This window comes from Myodes glareolus, chromosome 4, assembly GCF_982192425.1.
Source record: "Myodes glareolus chromosome 4, mMyoGla1.1, whole genome shotgun sequence".
Taxonomy (NCBI): domain Eukaryota; kingdom Metazoa; phylum Chordata; class Mammalia; order Rodentia; family Cricetidae; genus Myodes; species Myodes glareolus.
The window spans coordinates 36837410-36854148 of record NC_142029.1 but is presented as its reverse complement, the minus strand read 5'-3'; the positions used below and the strand labels follow the sequence as shown (position 1 = coordinate 36854148).

At 45.8% G+C, this 16739-nt stretch overlaps 1 protein-coding gene across 2 annotated transcripts in view; it reads right to left on the bottom strand.

The window, feature by feature from the left end:
• Elovl5 (ELOVL fatty acid elongase 5) overlaps positions 1 to 16739 on the bottom strand; it is a 73216-nt gene that overhangs the window by 12426 nt on the left and 44051 nt on the right. For both annotated transcript variants that reach the window (XM_085689424.2, XM_087905405.1), the window contains exons 2-3: positions 10789 to 10854; positions 6652 to 6839 (exon numbers count right to left, since the gene is read on the bottom strand). In XM_085689424.2, coding sequence (XP_085545550.1) covers positions 6652 to 6839; positions 10789 to 10846 — 246 coding nt within the window. In that variant the 5' untranslated portion in view covers positions 10847 to 10854. The remainder of the gene's footprint in view (positions 1 to 6651; positions 6840 to 10788; positions 10855 to 16739) is intronic.

Here is a 16739-nt window from a genome sequence, read left to right as displayed (position 1 = left end):
TTCCTCCCGGCTCTACCACCCCGTTATCCCAGCTCCTCAAGATGTTCAGAAGGGCGGTCTAGTTTGGGAAGTTAAAGGTGGCTGAGTTATGTGGAGATTATTCCCTGAGCAGAGACAAGGGAAAGGCGATGCAAACCAACTCTCAGAACTTGAACACAATGTCACAGCCCGAGGACTGTTCCTAGGAGCCACTAAGACGTTTCACACATTTGTTTGCTGGGATGTGTGTGCTTCTGTATCTGGCAAAAGTGAGCGTTTTAAGTGAGGAAACAGACACAGAAATGACATGGGGACCTCACACGGCAGTTCTAGGCCCCTCTGTCTTCTGGCCTGTTTCTGGGTTCCTGACTAGTCTCTCCATGGAGGATGCTAGGGGTAAATTAGACCTTTACCTGTATCCACCCCTCCTTGGCAGAAATCTGGTTTATAACCAACCAGAAGCCATTCTGAATTCAAAGGTACTCATTTCCCCCACAGCACAGCAGGTCACTTAGGGTGGTATTATGAATGGAGGCACAATGGTAGGTGGCTTTCAATCGGAGATCTCATGTCCAGAGCATGAGGAAGCCTGTGAAGAAACTTCCACACCCACGCCCTTCAGAAATGTTTTTCCTTCTTATGACCATGGACACAGCTGAAGGCACCTCCCCTGTTTACACATAAGGACCATTCGGGCACACTTGACAAATCTTGAGTACAGAGCAAACAGGCTAACCCGACACGGGTATGCCTGGCATCTCCTAAGTGCCAGCCCCCGCCCTCTTACGCTGTAGGCCCCCCCTTTTTTTTAAACAGTTCATACAGTAAAAAGGGACAGGAATAAGGAGACAGAACATTAAATGAGGAAACTGGTATAGAGATTTTGGGTAGGTACCACGTGAGTCTGATACGACTCTAGCCAAATGTGTGCTATTTCTGCTTCTGGAACTTGGGAATCTATAGCATCCTCTGCAAAGGTTAAAACTCTCCAGCCAATCTACTTCAGTCTTGCTTTGCAAAGCCCAGCTTTAATCAAGGGCTTGTAAGGTAGGGCGTGATGGTACACCTTTAATCCCAGCACTTGGGAGGCAGAGGCAGGAGGATCTCTGTTATAGGCCAGCCAAGTCTACAAAGAGAGACCCTATCAAGAAAGAAAGAAAGAAAGAAAGAAAGAAAGAAAGAAAGAAAGAAAGAAAGAAAGAAAGAAAGAAAGAAAGAAAGAAAGAAAGAAAGAAAGAAAGAAGGGAGGGAAGGAGGGAGGGAAGGAGGGAGGGAGGGAGGAAGGGAAGGAGCAAGGGAGGGAGGGAGGGAAGGAAAAAGGATAGGAGGGTGGGTTAGGTCTGAGGAGTCTGCAGAATCAGGTCCCAGGCTTCCTCTCTGGCAAAGGCATTCCCTCCCTCCCTCCTGGGTGAGGAAAGAGGTGTCTGGACTGCAGTCCCCCTCCTCTCTCTACAATGCGCAGTCCTCTCAGGAGAGCTTTAGATACACTGAAGAGCAAGTACTAGCTCCGTATAATCCCTCAGGAGAGTGTTTCCGAACAAGGAACTTCAGCTGTAAGCGAACAAAATGTCACCAATTTTGGGCAACGATCAGCCATGTCCAACCTACAATTGTGCACCCCAGGGACAGCTACGAACAGACCCCAACCTAAAACCACAAATGTAGTGACAACATTAGGCTGTTTTGCACTGCGGAGAGGAGGTGTTAATGATCTCATGGCATGAACTTTGTAGATGGCAAAGTCGTCACAATGTCAAAAGGCTGGGCACATCTAGCAGAGCTTTCTTATAAATACTGGTCTCTCCAGCTGAGTCAACTTCTCTACCTCCTCTAAGAAGGCAGAGAGCAAAAACCCTTTTCACAGTATTCTGGGAAACAAAATACTTTCTCCAATCCTGTTTCCCATAACAATGCTATCTATTTTAGGAAAGCCTGAACCAAAAGAACAGGAAGACAGTTCAGAATATACTTCTAAAGTAACTGCTCTCCGGCCACATCAGAGCCCCAATCAAGGCAGAACTCAGAGGTGCAGAGGGAGGAGCTCACGGCTCCCAATTACAGAGGAGAGAAGGTTGCAGCGCCCCAACACACTGCATCCATCTTTCCAACAAAGACCATGATTTTCAAAGCATGGTTCAAAAAAAAGGCAGTATGAGCTCCTGGCCACCTGATCTAAGACAGAAGCCACCCAGGTTGGACATACACCTACACAACGCGCACCCAACTCTACCAATGTCACCAACCAGGAAGGTTAAGCTTTGTGTGCCCTACACCCTAGCTGTACTTTGTATTCTTCCATAATCTTTCAGACACTTGGGGGAAGACACTCATCTCACACAACCCCAGCAATGCTAATATGGGATGCTTATCTGGGACATTCAACCAACATTTTTGTTTCAAAATTTAAAAAAAACAAACAAACATAGGTTAAATCATAACTTCAGAAGCATGACCTCGGAGATGTAGCTAGAGGAGACTTGTCCTGTTTTGAGACAGGGCTCCATGTGCCTCGGGCTTGCCTCAGACCCATATGTATGGAAGCCCAGCCCTGGCGGGGAAATAAAGAATAAGTCTGGATGTTGTGTTAAACCAGACCTGCCTGTCTTCTTAGGAATAATTTTTTTTTACACCAAAGTTTAAATGTTCTGATGTTGGAAAGATAATTTGAGCACATTTTTCACCAACATACAATTCTACATACAACTGCTAGAGAAAAAGACATACTCAAAAAGTAATCGTTTGTAACCTGTAATTTATATCTGATTATTAAATAGTGTAACAATGTGGTTCTGGAATTTGGCTTTTCCGTGTTGCTATACAAGGACAGCTTCTGTGGCACAAACATGCAAAATGAGCAAGGGAACGAAGTAGGAACCTGTTCATTACAGGTGTCTGTGAGTCTGGGCTGGGATGGAATGAGATGTTGATGGGCGTACCATGAAAGCACTTCAATTGGGGACAGAGATACTGAAGAGGCTGGGGGGCAGGGAGGAAGAATCAAGGGGTTGGGGCTGATGCTGGGGGTGGGGGTTTAGGCAGAGCTGAACAGGGCAGCCTGAGCCCAGAGTGTATCTTCCCGAAGAGAAGCAGCCCTGGGGTGACCAAAGGCAAAGGCACTGTACATCTGTGACCCTGCCTCCCTGAGAGCGGCCGCCGAGTCCAGGATCAGTGTGTGAAGCACAGGCTGAGCAAGATGAACGAGCCCTTTTAGACTCCATCAAACCACACAATTAGATTCTCTCAGTGCAGGGCAGTGGAGGTCAGAAGCATGATGGGAAAAGAGCAGACACATCAAAACAGCTTCACATTAGAACAGAGTGGCAGCCTGAGAGAGACACCTCGCGAAACACTGTAACAAAGGAGCAGAAGTCGCTTTGATAGCTTGCTGCTGGGTTGACAGGGAAATGCAGGTTCAGTTGGTGCAGAAACCAAGAATAAGGGAAAGCCACTTGATATCAGGAAGGCAGGGTTTTTGTTTTGTTTTTTTTTTTATATCAGTTCCTTTTACCTCACAAAAAGCAACTTGAGGAAGGAAGTGTTTATGCTGGCATTCCTTCATGGTGGTCGGAGCAGCCTGCTCCACTCTGGAAGCAGGGAAGGGAAGGCTATCACTCATCTGTGCCCCTCCCTCCCCCATTCAGGTCAGGGATGATGCCATCCACTGTCAGGATGGGTCTCCCCCGCCCCCACATAAACCTCTCCATAAACACATGCGGGGAAAGTAAGCTTCATTAATGCCCTAGGTGGTCCCTAATCCTATCAAACTGATGTTTAGAATTTACCACCACGGGGTTCTCACCATGAACACTGATATGGATAGTTTGTAAGAACCGGTTCACAACACTGAGGAACTAAGGCAAATGGTTTCTCTTCTACAGTTTGGAACGTCATTCAGATCTTCACCACTGTCTGGGATGCTGGGTAGTGCAGTGCCTTCGTCAAACCTAAAACACCTAATACTTTCAAACTAATACATTCTGCATCTCAAATACACTCAAAAACCAGGAAAATCTGATGTTTTTCCTGGACACCAACATTAGATCAATGAGATAACTGAACTCACAACCTTTTTTATCCTTTTAACCCCCCCCACCAAATGCATAGACTATAAATATACCTATATGCCTTCTACGTTTTGAACCAGTTTCGCTTTCCAAATTGATTCAGTCTTTACCTCACTCCTTTTACTGTTTCTGCGGCTCCTCCTTTGTGTCCCCCATCACCCCTTCTTTTCAGACTTCGGTTTCCTTTACGCAGCCATTACTTTTCCTTGTGCTGATGTGGAACTTGTCAAGGCAGAAACCTATTTGCTTTTCAAAATTCTTTACAGCCGCAAATATGTCAATAAACAGGAAGGTAACTAGAGATGGATATGTGCGACACTGCACCCCACAGGCTTCACGACGCCCTCAGCTTAGTGGCTAAGGTTTCACGGCTGCCCTACTGTGTCTTCTTAGTCAATGGAATACAAAAGCTAGCTCCAGGAAAAAACAAACAAACAAACAAACTGGAACCGAACTGAGACCCCAAGCTTGACAAGGGGCACACTACAGTCGTATCACTGATGAAGAACTGAACAACAGCAATCACACACAATGATCACGCTGGAGCGATACAAGCACAGGCTTATCCGTCACGCATAAGTGATCAGAATATAATTTCACAACCTGATTTAATACAAGTAACAGCTGCCTGTTGTGTGCTGCCCCTTACGTCCTGCCAGCTTAGGAACTAAGGGCGGGCTTTCCCTCTGTGTTTCTCACACCTCCTCTCTACACATGAGCTGAGACAGGGCTCAAGAAACTCCCTCATCCTCACCACACTGCCAGGGGAAGAGCTGGGCTTCTGATCGCAGGCTGTCCAGGAGCCCCTCATCAGACGCACAGACCGTCAGCTTATCCAGAGATCTTCTTCTCTTCTTTACTTCAGAGATATCTGTACACGAAGCTAAGGTGCATATTGGCTAAGTCACTGGGGCTTGTGAAACGTGAAACGTGAAACCTGAGGCAAACGCTCAGGTTCTCTAAAATTCAATCACCTTATATTATTAAATTACTTTTTCTAGAACATATTACGTCCAACATTAAAGTCTCTAGAAGGTTCCTTACAGAAATGGCTCTATTGTCTTTCAATTATGGGAGAAGTGTTTGCTCTGGAACCTGAGGGTTGCTGCAATCTGCCCAGGACTGGGACCAGGAGTCATGCACAGTCCCTGCCTCCAGGTCTCTAATCTCCATCCTGGAGGCTAAGTTGCCTTCGTACTGGAATGGCTCAGACAAAAGAAAAAGCGTTTCTCTGAGTATTAAACAAACATACTGAAGTGCTAGCGCTGTTGTCTTCCCGTCCACACCATCTACACCGTGGGAGAGCGGTGCACACACGAGGGGTCAGGTCTTCCAGCTGCATCTCTTCCGGTGGGCATGGGAGTGTCTACTAACTCACATCCCCACTCAGTGGGAGCCAAGAGGTCACCACCGCAGTTTACCATCTGCCCCGTCCTCTCCTCTACAAACCCCTGAAGAATAAAAGCCATAATAAGAGCATCCGAAGGTGTCCATTTTGTGTATAGACAGGAATTCTCTGTCCAGGGGGATTTAGGAATAGGTTAATGTGAGCCTGGAAAACAGAGTCCTGCCCAATGATGCAAACTGTGCTTACCAATAGAGGACAGCTTCCCCCTTGCTTCCTGGCTGACAACCTGGACTTACTAATAGAGGACAGCTTCCCCCTTGCTTCCTGGCTGACAACCTGGGCTTACCAATAGAGGACAGCTTCCTCCTTTCTTCCTGGCTGACAACCTGGGCTTACCCATAGAGGACAGCTTCCCCCTTTCTTCCTGGCTGCACAATCTGGGCTTACCAATAGAGGACAACTTCTCCCTTCCTTCAGGCTATATTATTATCCCTTGCAAAATAGGGAGAAATGAAATTATTTGCCTTTGAAGGAAAAACCCCTCATTTGAACACTCTAGTCATGTAAAAGAAATTATTGGGCCTGAAGTCACATGGATCATTAGAGTTCTCAATGAGGCTCTTACCATTCATGTGTCTTTGAAAGGCTTTTAAAATCAGCTTATATGGATGGTGTATACTCGTGTAAAAGTATCCTCATGTTAACACAGTGCCATGGACAATGAATACGCACAGCAAAGCTTGTGAGATCTTACAAGTTACCAGGTCAGAACAAAGGCTGAACTGCCACCGAGTTTACCAAAGTACCACCCACTTCCTTCCTCCTCCACCTCCACATGAGAAACAAGCATTTATTAAGCACTTAATAATAAGATGCACACAGCTCTGCTTTTTACATTTTGTTCATTTTCCAGACTGCATTCTGCATGCATGCGAATGTTTTTGGAGGATATTTAGTTTAGTTCTGAATGCCACATGAAACATGAGTAACCAAAGAATCAAAACAAAGGCTTCTACTTTAGGTATTCTGGGCAACATCTGGACAAACAACTTTTTGTGGTATGTTAAAGATCAATTTTATAACCTCCTCCAAATACATTAATAGGCTAGACTAGCTACTCAGTTTATAACCTCCTCCAAATGCATTAATAGTCTAGCTGCCCAGTTTACCTGCAGAGCGAAGCAGGTGCCTCTCCTCACTTAGGACACAACTCAGAAAAGCAGCACAGAGGAAGGAAACCCTCGCCAGTAATTGACCTACCTCATAGAACATATACAGAGACAGCAAGGTGAGTCCAATGTTATACACCACTAGAATTCTCCGGCAAGAGAATGGCTGCTTATTCTTCATGTATTTTGGTCCCAGCCACACAATGAGTAAATAAATGACAGAGCAGACGAACGTAGGAATGTAATTGTCCAGAAGAAACCATCCTTTCACCCTTGTATCTGAAAAACACCGGAAGAAAAACATTTAGTGATTAGAAAGGTACACAGAAGAAAACCCACCCTCAAAGCCTCCTGATACCAATGTTGTATTTAGTCTACACAATGTAGAATCATATAGATACACATCAAGCAAGGCAAAAGCTTTTTGATACAGGTTTAGAATGATTTATTACTCACGTTTTTGCTAGGTAAAATAGTAAAATAACGTGCTTTCAAAAAACCTGAAAGAAACTTAAAGCTAAATCACCCACCCACTTTATTATGTTTATTGAATTAACATGGAGTCAGGTGGACAGCCTGCACTAAAAAGCCCTTCAGCTTAGTGAGAGACCAGCATGTGCAGGCTCGAGCTGTGCCCCGTAGCCAGGTTAGGGACACTGTGCCGGACGACAAGGCCAGCAGTAGAGGGTCAATGAGTAAAATTCATGAGACGCTATTGGCTCAGCCATGATCAGACAGGGACTATGTAAGATCCTTAGAGCACCCTAGGAACTTGAACCACACTGACACATGGGGGCTACCTGTGTAGAAGAGGACACTCCACTCTTACTCTCTCCCCAAGGCCCAAGGACCTGCTAGTACTGCCTACGGCCCTGTGCTCTGACCGGACTGTAATGCGCGCCTCCCACATTATTTTTTGCCTCTCTTCACAGGGAGAAGGAAAATGTTCAATAAAGCACATGCTCCCTTTGGAGAACTAAGTGCCAGTCTTCCTTCTGGCAGACACTCTGAGCCTTCCCAGCGTGTCTTTCTTTCTTTGGCTCCAGCTAGAGATGCTGCCCCCACATTTCCCCCACCAGTTATGGTTGAGGGGCGGTGGATGGTACTGGCAAGTTCTCAGAAGTCCTGCAGGGAAGTAGCTGCAACAAAGGCAATCCCAACACCTTCTGTTCTCAGCTCTGCCCCTTAGCAGTCTGTTTGGAAAGAGTAAGTTACCGCTTACCAGCTAACATCTTCTGTGTACATCTATACTATAAACACAACGAATACACATATTTACCTACAAATTTTCCATGTCCATTTCAAAGTTCAGTTCAGCATCTTGCTTTTTTGTATAGTATACTTTTAGCAAGTATCCATCCCCATCTCCCAGGGTACCCATAGCAGCTGGTCCAACCCCCAGCCCTAGGCGATGAGTTCCCCAGGATCCAGCTGATCATGGTAGCTCACTGCTCTGTGTGGTAGTCAGTTTGGAAATGTGATGTGGGACAGTTGTGACCACTAAGCTTTGAGGTGAAACTCCCTTTCTTCTTCAGCTCATACAATGGACCAATGTCTTCTTTTTGTGTTGGATGTACCAGCCTGAAGCTGCTGCAACCATACAGGTGGCCATCCTGAGGACTGAGCTGCTCAGATGAGGGTGGCAAAATGGACAAACACAGAGAACAGGGTTCTTGATTACTACCCTAGAACCCTTGAAATCGTGTAACAGTTACTCTTCCTTGCAAAATAAGATCATCATTTTTATTGCTATTTCAGACAATTAAAAGTTGGGTTTTTATCTATGTATTTGTTTGTTTGTTGCCGGGCAGTGGTGGCGCTTTATCCCAGCGTTTAATCCCAGCACTCGGGAGGCAGAGGCAGGAGGATCTCTGTGAGTTCGAGGTCAGCCTGGTCTACAGAGCAAGTTCCAGGAGAGGCTCCAAAGCTACACAGAGAAACCCTGTCTCAAAAAATAAGACAAAACAGAAGTTGGATGTTTTTGTCTCTCCCAGCCAAGGTGTCAATGTCTCAACACAGGCTGGTGCAGACGCATCTAACCGCTCTTTTTCTTTGTCTCCCACTGTACGGCTTAGTACGTCTCGGAACTTGTCACTCGCTTGTGCTACCCTCAAACACTCGAGTCTCCTGTTTCAGCTTCCTGAGTGCAGGAGTGCAGCAGGCTTGTGCCACCACTCCCACCCTAACTTGTTTTTTGTTTGTCTGACCACCCTCTTGTTTAAGCTGTTCCTAATGAATGGGAGACGAGTTGATGTCCGGTCTTGACAATCCTGCAATGAGCATCCTTCATGTTCAAGAATCACTGCAGGATAACAGCCTAGGGTCACTAGTCAGGTGCGTTTCACCTGTCAGGGAAGGTTGCACCAAGTCAGGCTGCCTACACCCTTCTCCTCATTACTGATGGTATCAGACACATTTCAACTCTGACATACCGAGAGGTGAAGCCCTCTGGTTGTTTTCCTCTGCACTCTAAAATTCATGAGTGAAACTGAGAATCTTTTGGTCTGATAAGATGTTCACAAACAGCTTCCTAGTTAGGGCTTTGGGGGAAACGACTGGATTATGAGGCCCCTGACATCACTAATGGATGAATCCATCGCTGGGTTCACTGCTGACTAGATTACTGAGAGGTGCTGAATAGTGTGGGCGGCGAGACCTGATGGCAGTATAGGCCAACAAGGCTTCCCTCTGAAGGGAATCCTATCCTTGGGTCTGCACTTACACCGTCTGCCACACTTTTCCAGCAGTGACAGTCAGCTTGTTCACAGGCCTAGAATGATAGGTCCCAGGCAGACTGGAACCTCTAGAACCAGAAGCCAAAATGCCCTTTGCTCCTCTAAGCTGATCTTCTCAGTTACTCTGTCAGTGACAGAAAACATCTACTACAACTCTGTGAACCCCCCAAAAGCTTCCTTTCTGGTGCGGAAGAATTGTTTGTAATCTGTCAATCATGTTTTAAATAAATGCTGATTGGCCAGGCAGGAGGTGTAGATGGAAAAACCAGACAGGAAGTGGAAATGATGCAAGGAGAGCAGGAGAATTCTGAGAAGGAGGAAGTTGATTCTTCCCACTCCTGCACAGACCATCGAAGCAGCAGGATGTGATCTGCCCCACTGAAAAAGGTACTGAGCCACATGGCTAACATAGATCAGAACAATGCTTTAATATAAGCTACAAGAGCTAATAAGTAGTCAGATCAAATGGGCCAATCAATTTTATAATCTTATGGAGTCCTCTGTATGATTTTCTTTGGGATTTGCCGGCTGTGGGCAACAGAAACCCCAACAAGCCAGGCCCCTTCATGTTACACTTTTCAAAAGTCATTATAACACTAAAAGGCTGTGCAGAGCTAGTTTACTTAAAAACAATGGACAATGAAGACTAACAGCATAATAACAAGGGATTTCAAGTATATGACCTGAAGTAAAATGAATTAGAAATAAAGACACCAATCCTTAAAGCACGTGGAGATGTGGAAGAGGACAGGTGATGGGGAGGGGACAAAAGAGAGGACAAGAGAGAACGCACACAAACCAAGGACAGTCTGTAGACATGGAAATGTCAAAATGAAGCCCCATGACTTTGTAAAATTAACATATGCTAACATAAACATGATAATTAAATTTTAAAAATGAGAGGAAAAAAATCCTTACGGGCATATTTATATGGTATATAGCTCAACAATAGAGCACTTGCCCAGCACACATGAAACCGTGGGTTTCATTCCCAGCACCGTCAGCATATACTTCTGTTGGGGTGTGGGCCACACACACAGTCCAGCTCTTGGGTAGCTAAGGCGAGAGGACCCCGAGGGCTTCCAGGTTAGTCTGGGTGATACAGCAAGACCCAGATTTTAGAGGAAAGCAGCCCTCAGGACTCTACAAGGGAGGTAGCATCTTCTTGTCAGACTGAATGCAAGTTTGGAATGTACTGGCCTGGTTTCTTCTAGGGAGTCAAGATTTAAGAAAAGTGTACCCCTGTTCATCCCAGGCTGAAGGCAGCTGATGCCAGCGGAGTGATGGCCACAGCAGCTGAGTCTCTGCCCCCAGAGTCAGTGGACAGCATTCAACTACAAGAGAACTTTGTATGCCTCCTTGCTACTGGAGATAAAGTTTGGATCTCATCACAGAAAACATTTTCTAAGATCTCCTCATGCAATATTTACAAGAGGCCATAAAGAGATGGGAGGGAAGCCAAAGATGGTGAGCAAAACCTAAAACCACCTTACCTCGGGGGCCCAGTAATGCCCTGAAATAGGTACTGTGTGATGCATCGAAATGTTCCATTTTAAAACCTATTAGAGAGAAAAGGAGACATTGATTAGTGTCTACTCAAAATACTTCTTATATGCATTTTCCTAAAGGAACAAGAACATGTCAATTTCCAAGGTGCAGAGGGAAAGGTTGAATTCCCTCCGCCAAAAACAAAACTGTTAACTCCTCCATGCAACCGATGTGCTAAGTCTAATTTGAAAATCAGAACGATGACACATCCTGCGAATTCACATCGAAAACCAAGTCCCACTTTCCACAACTTCTTTTCTCAGTTCCATAAAAACCGTCCCTGCGATGCTGAACCTTGGTGTGGAAGGATGAACAGGGCCGAAAGGTAGCAGACATCCATCCCCACAGGGAATGACGCTCAGGACAGGAGGAGAGGAGGAGTACACAATATTGTATATAATATAATATACGCAAGATAATTTAAAATATTCGTATTGTATTTATTTAAAGAGAGAGTAGGGGGACATGGAAGTCAGAGGACCAGTTCCAGAACTGGTTCTCTCCTATCACGTGAGTCCATGGGGCTCAAACTTAGGATGCCACATTTGGAAGCAAGTACCTTTACCTGCTGAGCCATCCTGCTAACCCAATCCTTCCCCCAATGTTGCAACTATAGCATTTTTACATGTACATACACCCCTTCACCAATGTCACTCCTTTTGTTGGTCTCCTTCCTCTCTCCCAATCATACATACTCCATTACCCATTTCTGACCCTGCTTCCCCCTTAAAATAACTTGTATTCCAGAATATTAGGCTAAGATGTGTTATATTTATTTATGTTGTGGAATATCTGTTTAACGATGCAAAGATGTGTTGCATTTTTTTATGTTGCATTTGTTTAACTCTACAAAGCTGTGTTACTTTGCCTGTCTAAATACCTAATTGGTCTTATAAAGAGCTGACAGACAATAGCTAGGCAGGAGAGGGATAGGCGGGGCTGCCAGGCAGAGAGAATAAATAGGAGGAGGAGGATTGAGAAGAGGAGGAGGAGGCCAGGGGAACAGAGGCACCCAGCCACAGAGGCAGCCAAGGAGTAAGAAGTAAAGAAAGACATAGAATAAAAGAAGGTAAAAAAGTCCAGAGGCAAAATGTAGTTAAAGAGAAATGGGATAATTTAAGTTAGAAAAGTTAGCTAGAAACAAGCTAAACTAAGGTTAGGCATGCATAAGTAAAGATAAGTCTCCATGGATTTATTTGGCAGTTGGGTGACGTTTGGGTCCTGTGAGCTTGAGGCCAGCCTGGTCTACAGGGAAAGTTCCAGAATGGCTAAAAACAAAAACAAAAACAAAAAAACAAAACCAATAAAATAAAACAAGCAAACAAGAATTCAGTTAAATTTAATACAGCTTTAGTTTTATGGTTACCAACTCCATAAGCATGATGTACTTAGATGTGGTGAAAATACAGCTGCACTGTTCCAGACAGAAGTAGATGCGTCAGCCCCTGAGATGTCTGAGATGCAGGTGAACACAAACTGCTGCCTCAATCTGTAGTTGCTAGTATGTTATGTTAAAGTATGCTCTCTTTAACATAAGATGTACATCTGCAGACTGAAAAGGGTCTTTTCCTCTGTGTCCTGTTTAAATCCTTTTTATTAAGATCAAGAAGACGCATTTCCAACTTTCTCTATTCCTGTAGTAAGCTCTAACAAGGCATTGGGAGTTAATGGTGGATGGATATGTGCTGTGGAATAATCCTTCTGTACACTGTGAATATGTATTACTCTCAATGGTTAATAAAAGATTGGCTGATAGCAAGGCAGGATAAAGTTAGAAAGGACAATCAAATTGAGGACACTGGGACGAAGAAGGGCAGAGTTAGAGAAGACACCAGCCAACTGCCAAGGAAGCAGGACATGTAGAAAATGAGGTCACAAGCCACGAGCCACATGGTGAAGTATAGCTAATAAATATGGGTTAATTTAAGTCTAAGAGTTAGTTGGTAACAAGTCTGAGTTACTGGCCAAGCATTTGTAAGTAGTATTAATCCTCTGTGTCGGTTATTTGGGAGCAGGCAGTCGGGACAGGAAAACTGCTTACAGATATGATCAAAATATACTCTATCAACGCATGATATTTTCAAAGAACAAATACAGTGTAAAAAAAAAATATCACCAACATTGTGACTTCCAAGGGCAAAAGCGAAGCCTGTCTCAGTAACCACTAATCATTCAATGGTGCTCCCCGCGCTTGGCTGGCCACACAAGTATTTGTGCTGTCTGGCTGATTTCCAGGTAAACAACTCTATGCATGGAAATGTCTGATAGCTCTAACGATTATGATTAAGTCAATACAGCTGGAATATGAAGGGGAACGAAGAGGAACACCAATGCTGGAATGCAGCAGATCCGGGGCTGTGTCCGAGCATCTCTCCTGCTCTGGGAAGACACCGACTCCCTCAGCCTGTGGTAGAAACTGAGAGCATCAACCCCCATCCCAGTGAAGGGCTCCCGGTTCTGAAACAAAGACTGTGACTACCAAACAGTCAGTCTCCTTCCCCCGGAGACATTTTACCTCTAGATCTTAATACCCCGATGGGCATTCTTACTCACACTGAAGGGATAAAGGCACAGTTTAAGCTGATCAATGGATCAGGACTGGGTGCTTTAAAGGCAACTAAGCCTTGAAACCTATTTCTCTACTCAAAATGTGGCAGGCAGGTTGTTTAACTTCCTATCTGTAAAGTGAGGGGGGCAATGGAGTAACTGTCTCAAAGACTACATGATCACTGACAGGATTTAGTTACTATACATCAGTCTTTTAAGGTACTGTTGGGGGCAGGCAGTAAGTCCTCTGATGTCTGCTACCAGTCAGCTACAGCAGTCTGAACTGCTCTGGGTACCACGGACATTCTGAGGGAAGCCATTCTTGTCCAGTGCTCTGTGGATCACGGAGCCATCCCTGGTCCCTGTCCACCAAACAGTACCACTGAGCCTCTGGTTCTGAACCTTCAAAACCATTTCTAAGAATTGCCAAACCTTTGGGGGAGAGGTGAGGCATGGGATGGATAAGAGTCCAGGAGAGGAACTTGTAAGAACAGAGATTAGTCAGGACTTGAAAGAAAACACTAAACATCGCTTCCTGTGTCCAACTGTGTAAACAGGGATGGACGTTCAGAAGCATCATCTAGACCAAGTGATGTGCCCGGAAGGTGTAAGGAACCTCACACCAAACCGAGGTCTTAAAGACAGCCACTGTTGGGATGTACCTCCGTTGTAGCTATATGCACACACTTAATGCTACGCTGTAGGAATAAAATTCAAATAACCAACTCTAACATCAGGAATAGTTCCCAGAGAGACACACAAGGGAACAGTACAAGAATCATTGCGTTCACTCTGCTTGTTTTAGCTAAGGGACTTTACAGAAGGCTGGAAGATTTGGTTTTCTAAGTAGAGGCCAAAGGAAAGCTGGAAACAGGAGTGAAGAAAGGCTTTGAATGATACAACGCTAACTGGTTGGGGGGGGGGGCAGGGCAGGAGAGCCATTAGTGGATTGGGGAAAAAAAAATAAGTTCCGGGAACTGCTCTGAATGACCCATTATTTCAAGGACAACAGCCTAGGACAGAGTCCAGTTTGAGAATCTAGGCTAACGTGGCCAGAGAAAAGCGGCTTGATTAAAATGTAAGGTCAAATTTCAGTCCACGAGTACTGAATCCAGCAGTGGACTACCAAAAAGACTGGTGTTTTTAGTATTTGGAGACACTGAAGACAGCGTTGGTCCTGGATCCTTTATTTAAACTGCTCTGCTGTGAGGCCTGCAGGAGCGGGCGTGCACAGGGGCTCCCTTCAAAAGCACACCGAGGGGGAGGCTTTGCCAGCGCGCCACATCTGTTCTGAGGATGCTTTTCTTCTCTGTAGAACTCTCCCCAGTCAAACTCAGAGTGAAAAAGCAGCCAGTCTTTGAAAGACCAGACATGAGAAGCAGTCAAGAGGAATATACTTCACAGGATGGCTTGCTGGGCCTATGATGAAAGGGGAGTGGGGAAGGTATCTGTGACACAGGCCCTGATTGCGGGGGAGGGGCGACCCATGACTCACCAGCCCGATTGACATGTCAGGCATCTTCCCCAACTCTCCCCCAACACACCCAACTGGGTGTGCCCATAGGTTCTTCAAGGCTGAGGCTGTTTGCTCTTGGAGGGGACAAAGGCAGGTTTCACCAAAGGCCCTGAATGCCACACTTCTGCTCACTATTCACCAACCACGCCATTCTTTTTTTCTCATTTACACTTATACTTACTGTCTACACCAGCTGCTAGGCACTAAGGCCTTAAAACCCTAAGAGATACAGTAGTTCAGAAAACAGAACTCAAGGCTGGGGAGAAAGAAATACTATAAACACAAACAATAACCTACATGGTTTTAAGGACTTGCGGCCAACTGCAGTCCAAAAATATTAAAGTGAACACAGCAGAAACAAATCCTGGTTTTTGACTGTAAATACTCTGAGGAGAGAGGATCAACTCACACCATCCCATAGGGAGCACAAAATGCCTTGTCCAGGGCAACCCCACCAATGACACGCTTCCACCGGGACAACCCCTTACACATCTACTTATCAGACCGGCTGTTCACACAGCCATACTGACACTGGCAATTTGGAGACGTCAAAATATGGCCTTTAAAGTGTGTTTTGTAAGAAAAGGCCAAAGTCTGTTATAATGTGAGTGTATGGGAAAAGAGGAGAGGGGAGAGGAGAGAAGAGGAAGGGGAGGGGAAGGGAGGGAACATAGTATGTATAGGGGTTCATATAGCCTTTGGCTTCTGGCATTCAGTGGGGGTCTTGAAGCAGATCCAGAAGGATAAGGGGACAACTGTATTACTGACAAATACACAGGAAATGTGATATACTCTCCCAGGAAGACTTAAAGCAGGAAGAAGGGATAGAATGGATCTCAGAGTGGGAAATATTTTCAAAAGCAGAGTTAGAGAGGGCTGCCTGAGAAGCTGGCAGCAACGGGGCTCGGGGGTGGGTGGGGTGGTGTTAGAGCCAGCCCTGTGTCCATCAAGAAAAAGGGCACTGTACTCACTACACAGGGGCACAATGGCTCAGAGGGTGCACCTGGTCCGGCTCAGCAGTGGACAGTCATGCGGAGCGCATGTGTCGAATGACCTGGAGCAGTAGAGAGGTGCCAACTCTCCGATGCTCACACCACCTCTGTCCCCAGGCTCCTGGCTGCCACCGTGCCCTTTCCAGCTTCATCTCCCTCACTGTGCCTCGTCTGTTGCGCCACATGGCCAGTACAAACAGTCTTCAGTGCCCAGCTGGACTGGCCCACTGCTGAGTGGCCTGTGGGCTATACTGCACAGGCACGGAACCGTGAAGGACCCTTGACACTCTACCTAGTGGCTGCCATGACCCAATCTGCAACGATGTCCCATCATGTCGCCAGGTCTGCAGCCTGCCTATCTACTGTGGTTTCCAGCTTCTGAGCCGTGTGGCCCGGTGACGTGACCTCTCCAGAGCGCTGGGCCAAGTGGGAACACAGCTGCTCTGTACCACTGTGATAGCAGGGACCAAGCCAGGCTCTGGTGACCTCCTAACAGGAGGGGCTTTGATCCTCTGTGTACCCAACAGTAGGCCTTTCTTTGATCTGCCTGGCTCCCCACAAATTAACAAGAGGGACATGACAAGAATGGATTGCTATCCCCAGACACTGGACCCTGCTGACACCAAACCAAAGCCACAGCCTCTTCAACACAGAGTCTCGGACCTCCACACAACCCGGACGGCCTCGCGGAAACTGCAGGCCATAGCTAAGTACACCAGAATCCATTTTTAAAATTCCAACCATAACAGTATCCCAGAACTACCCAGGGGTGCAGGAGCATACATAAAACACAGGGACAAAGAAAAAAGGAAGCGAGCGAGAAATGATAATTTAGAAGAGA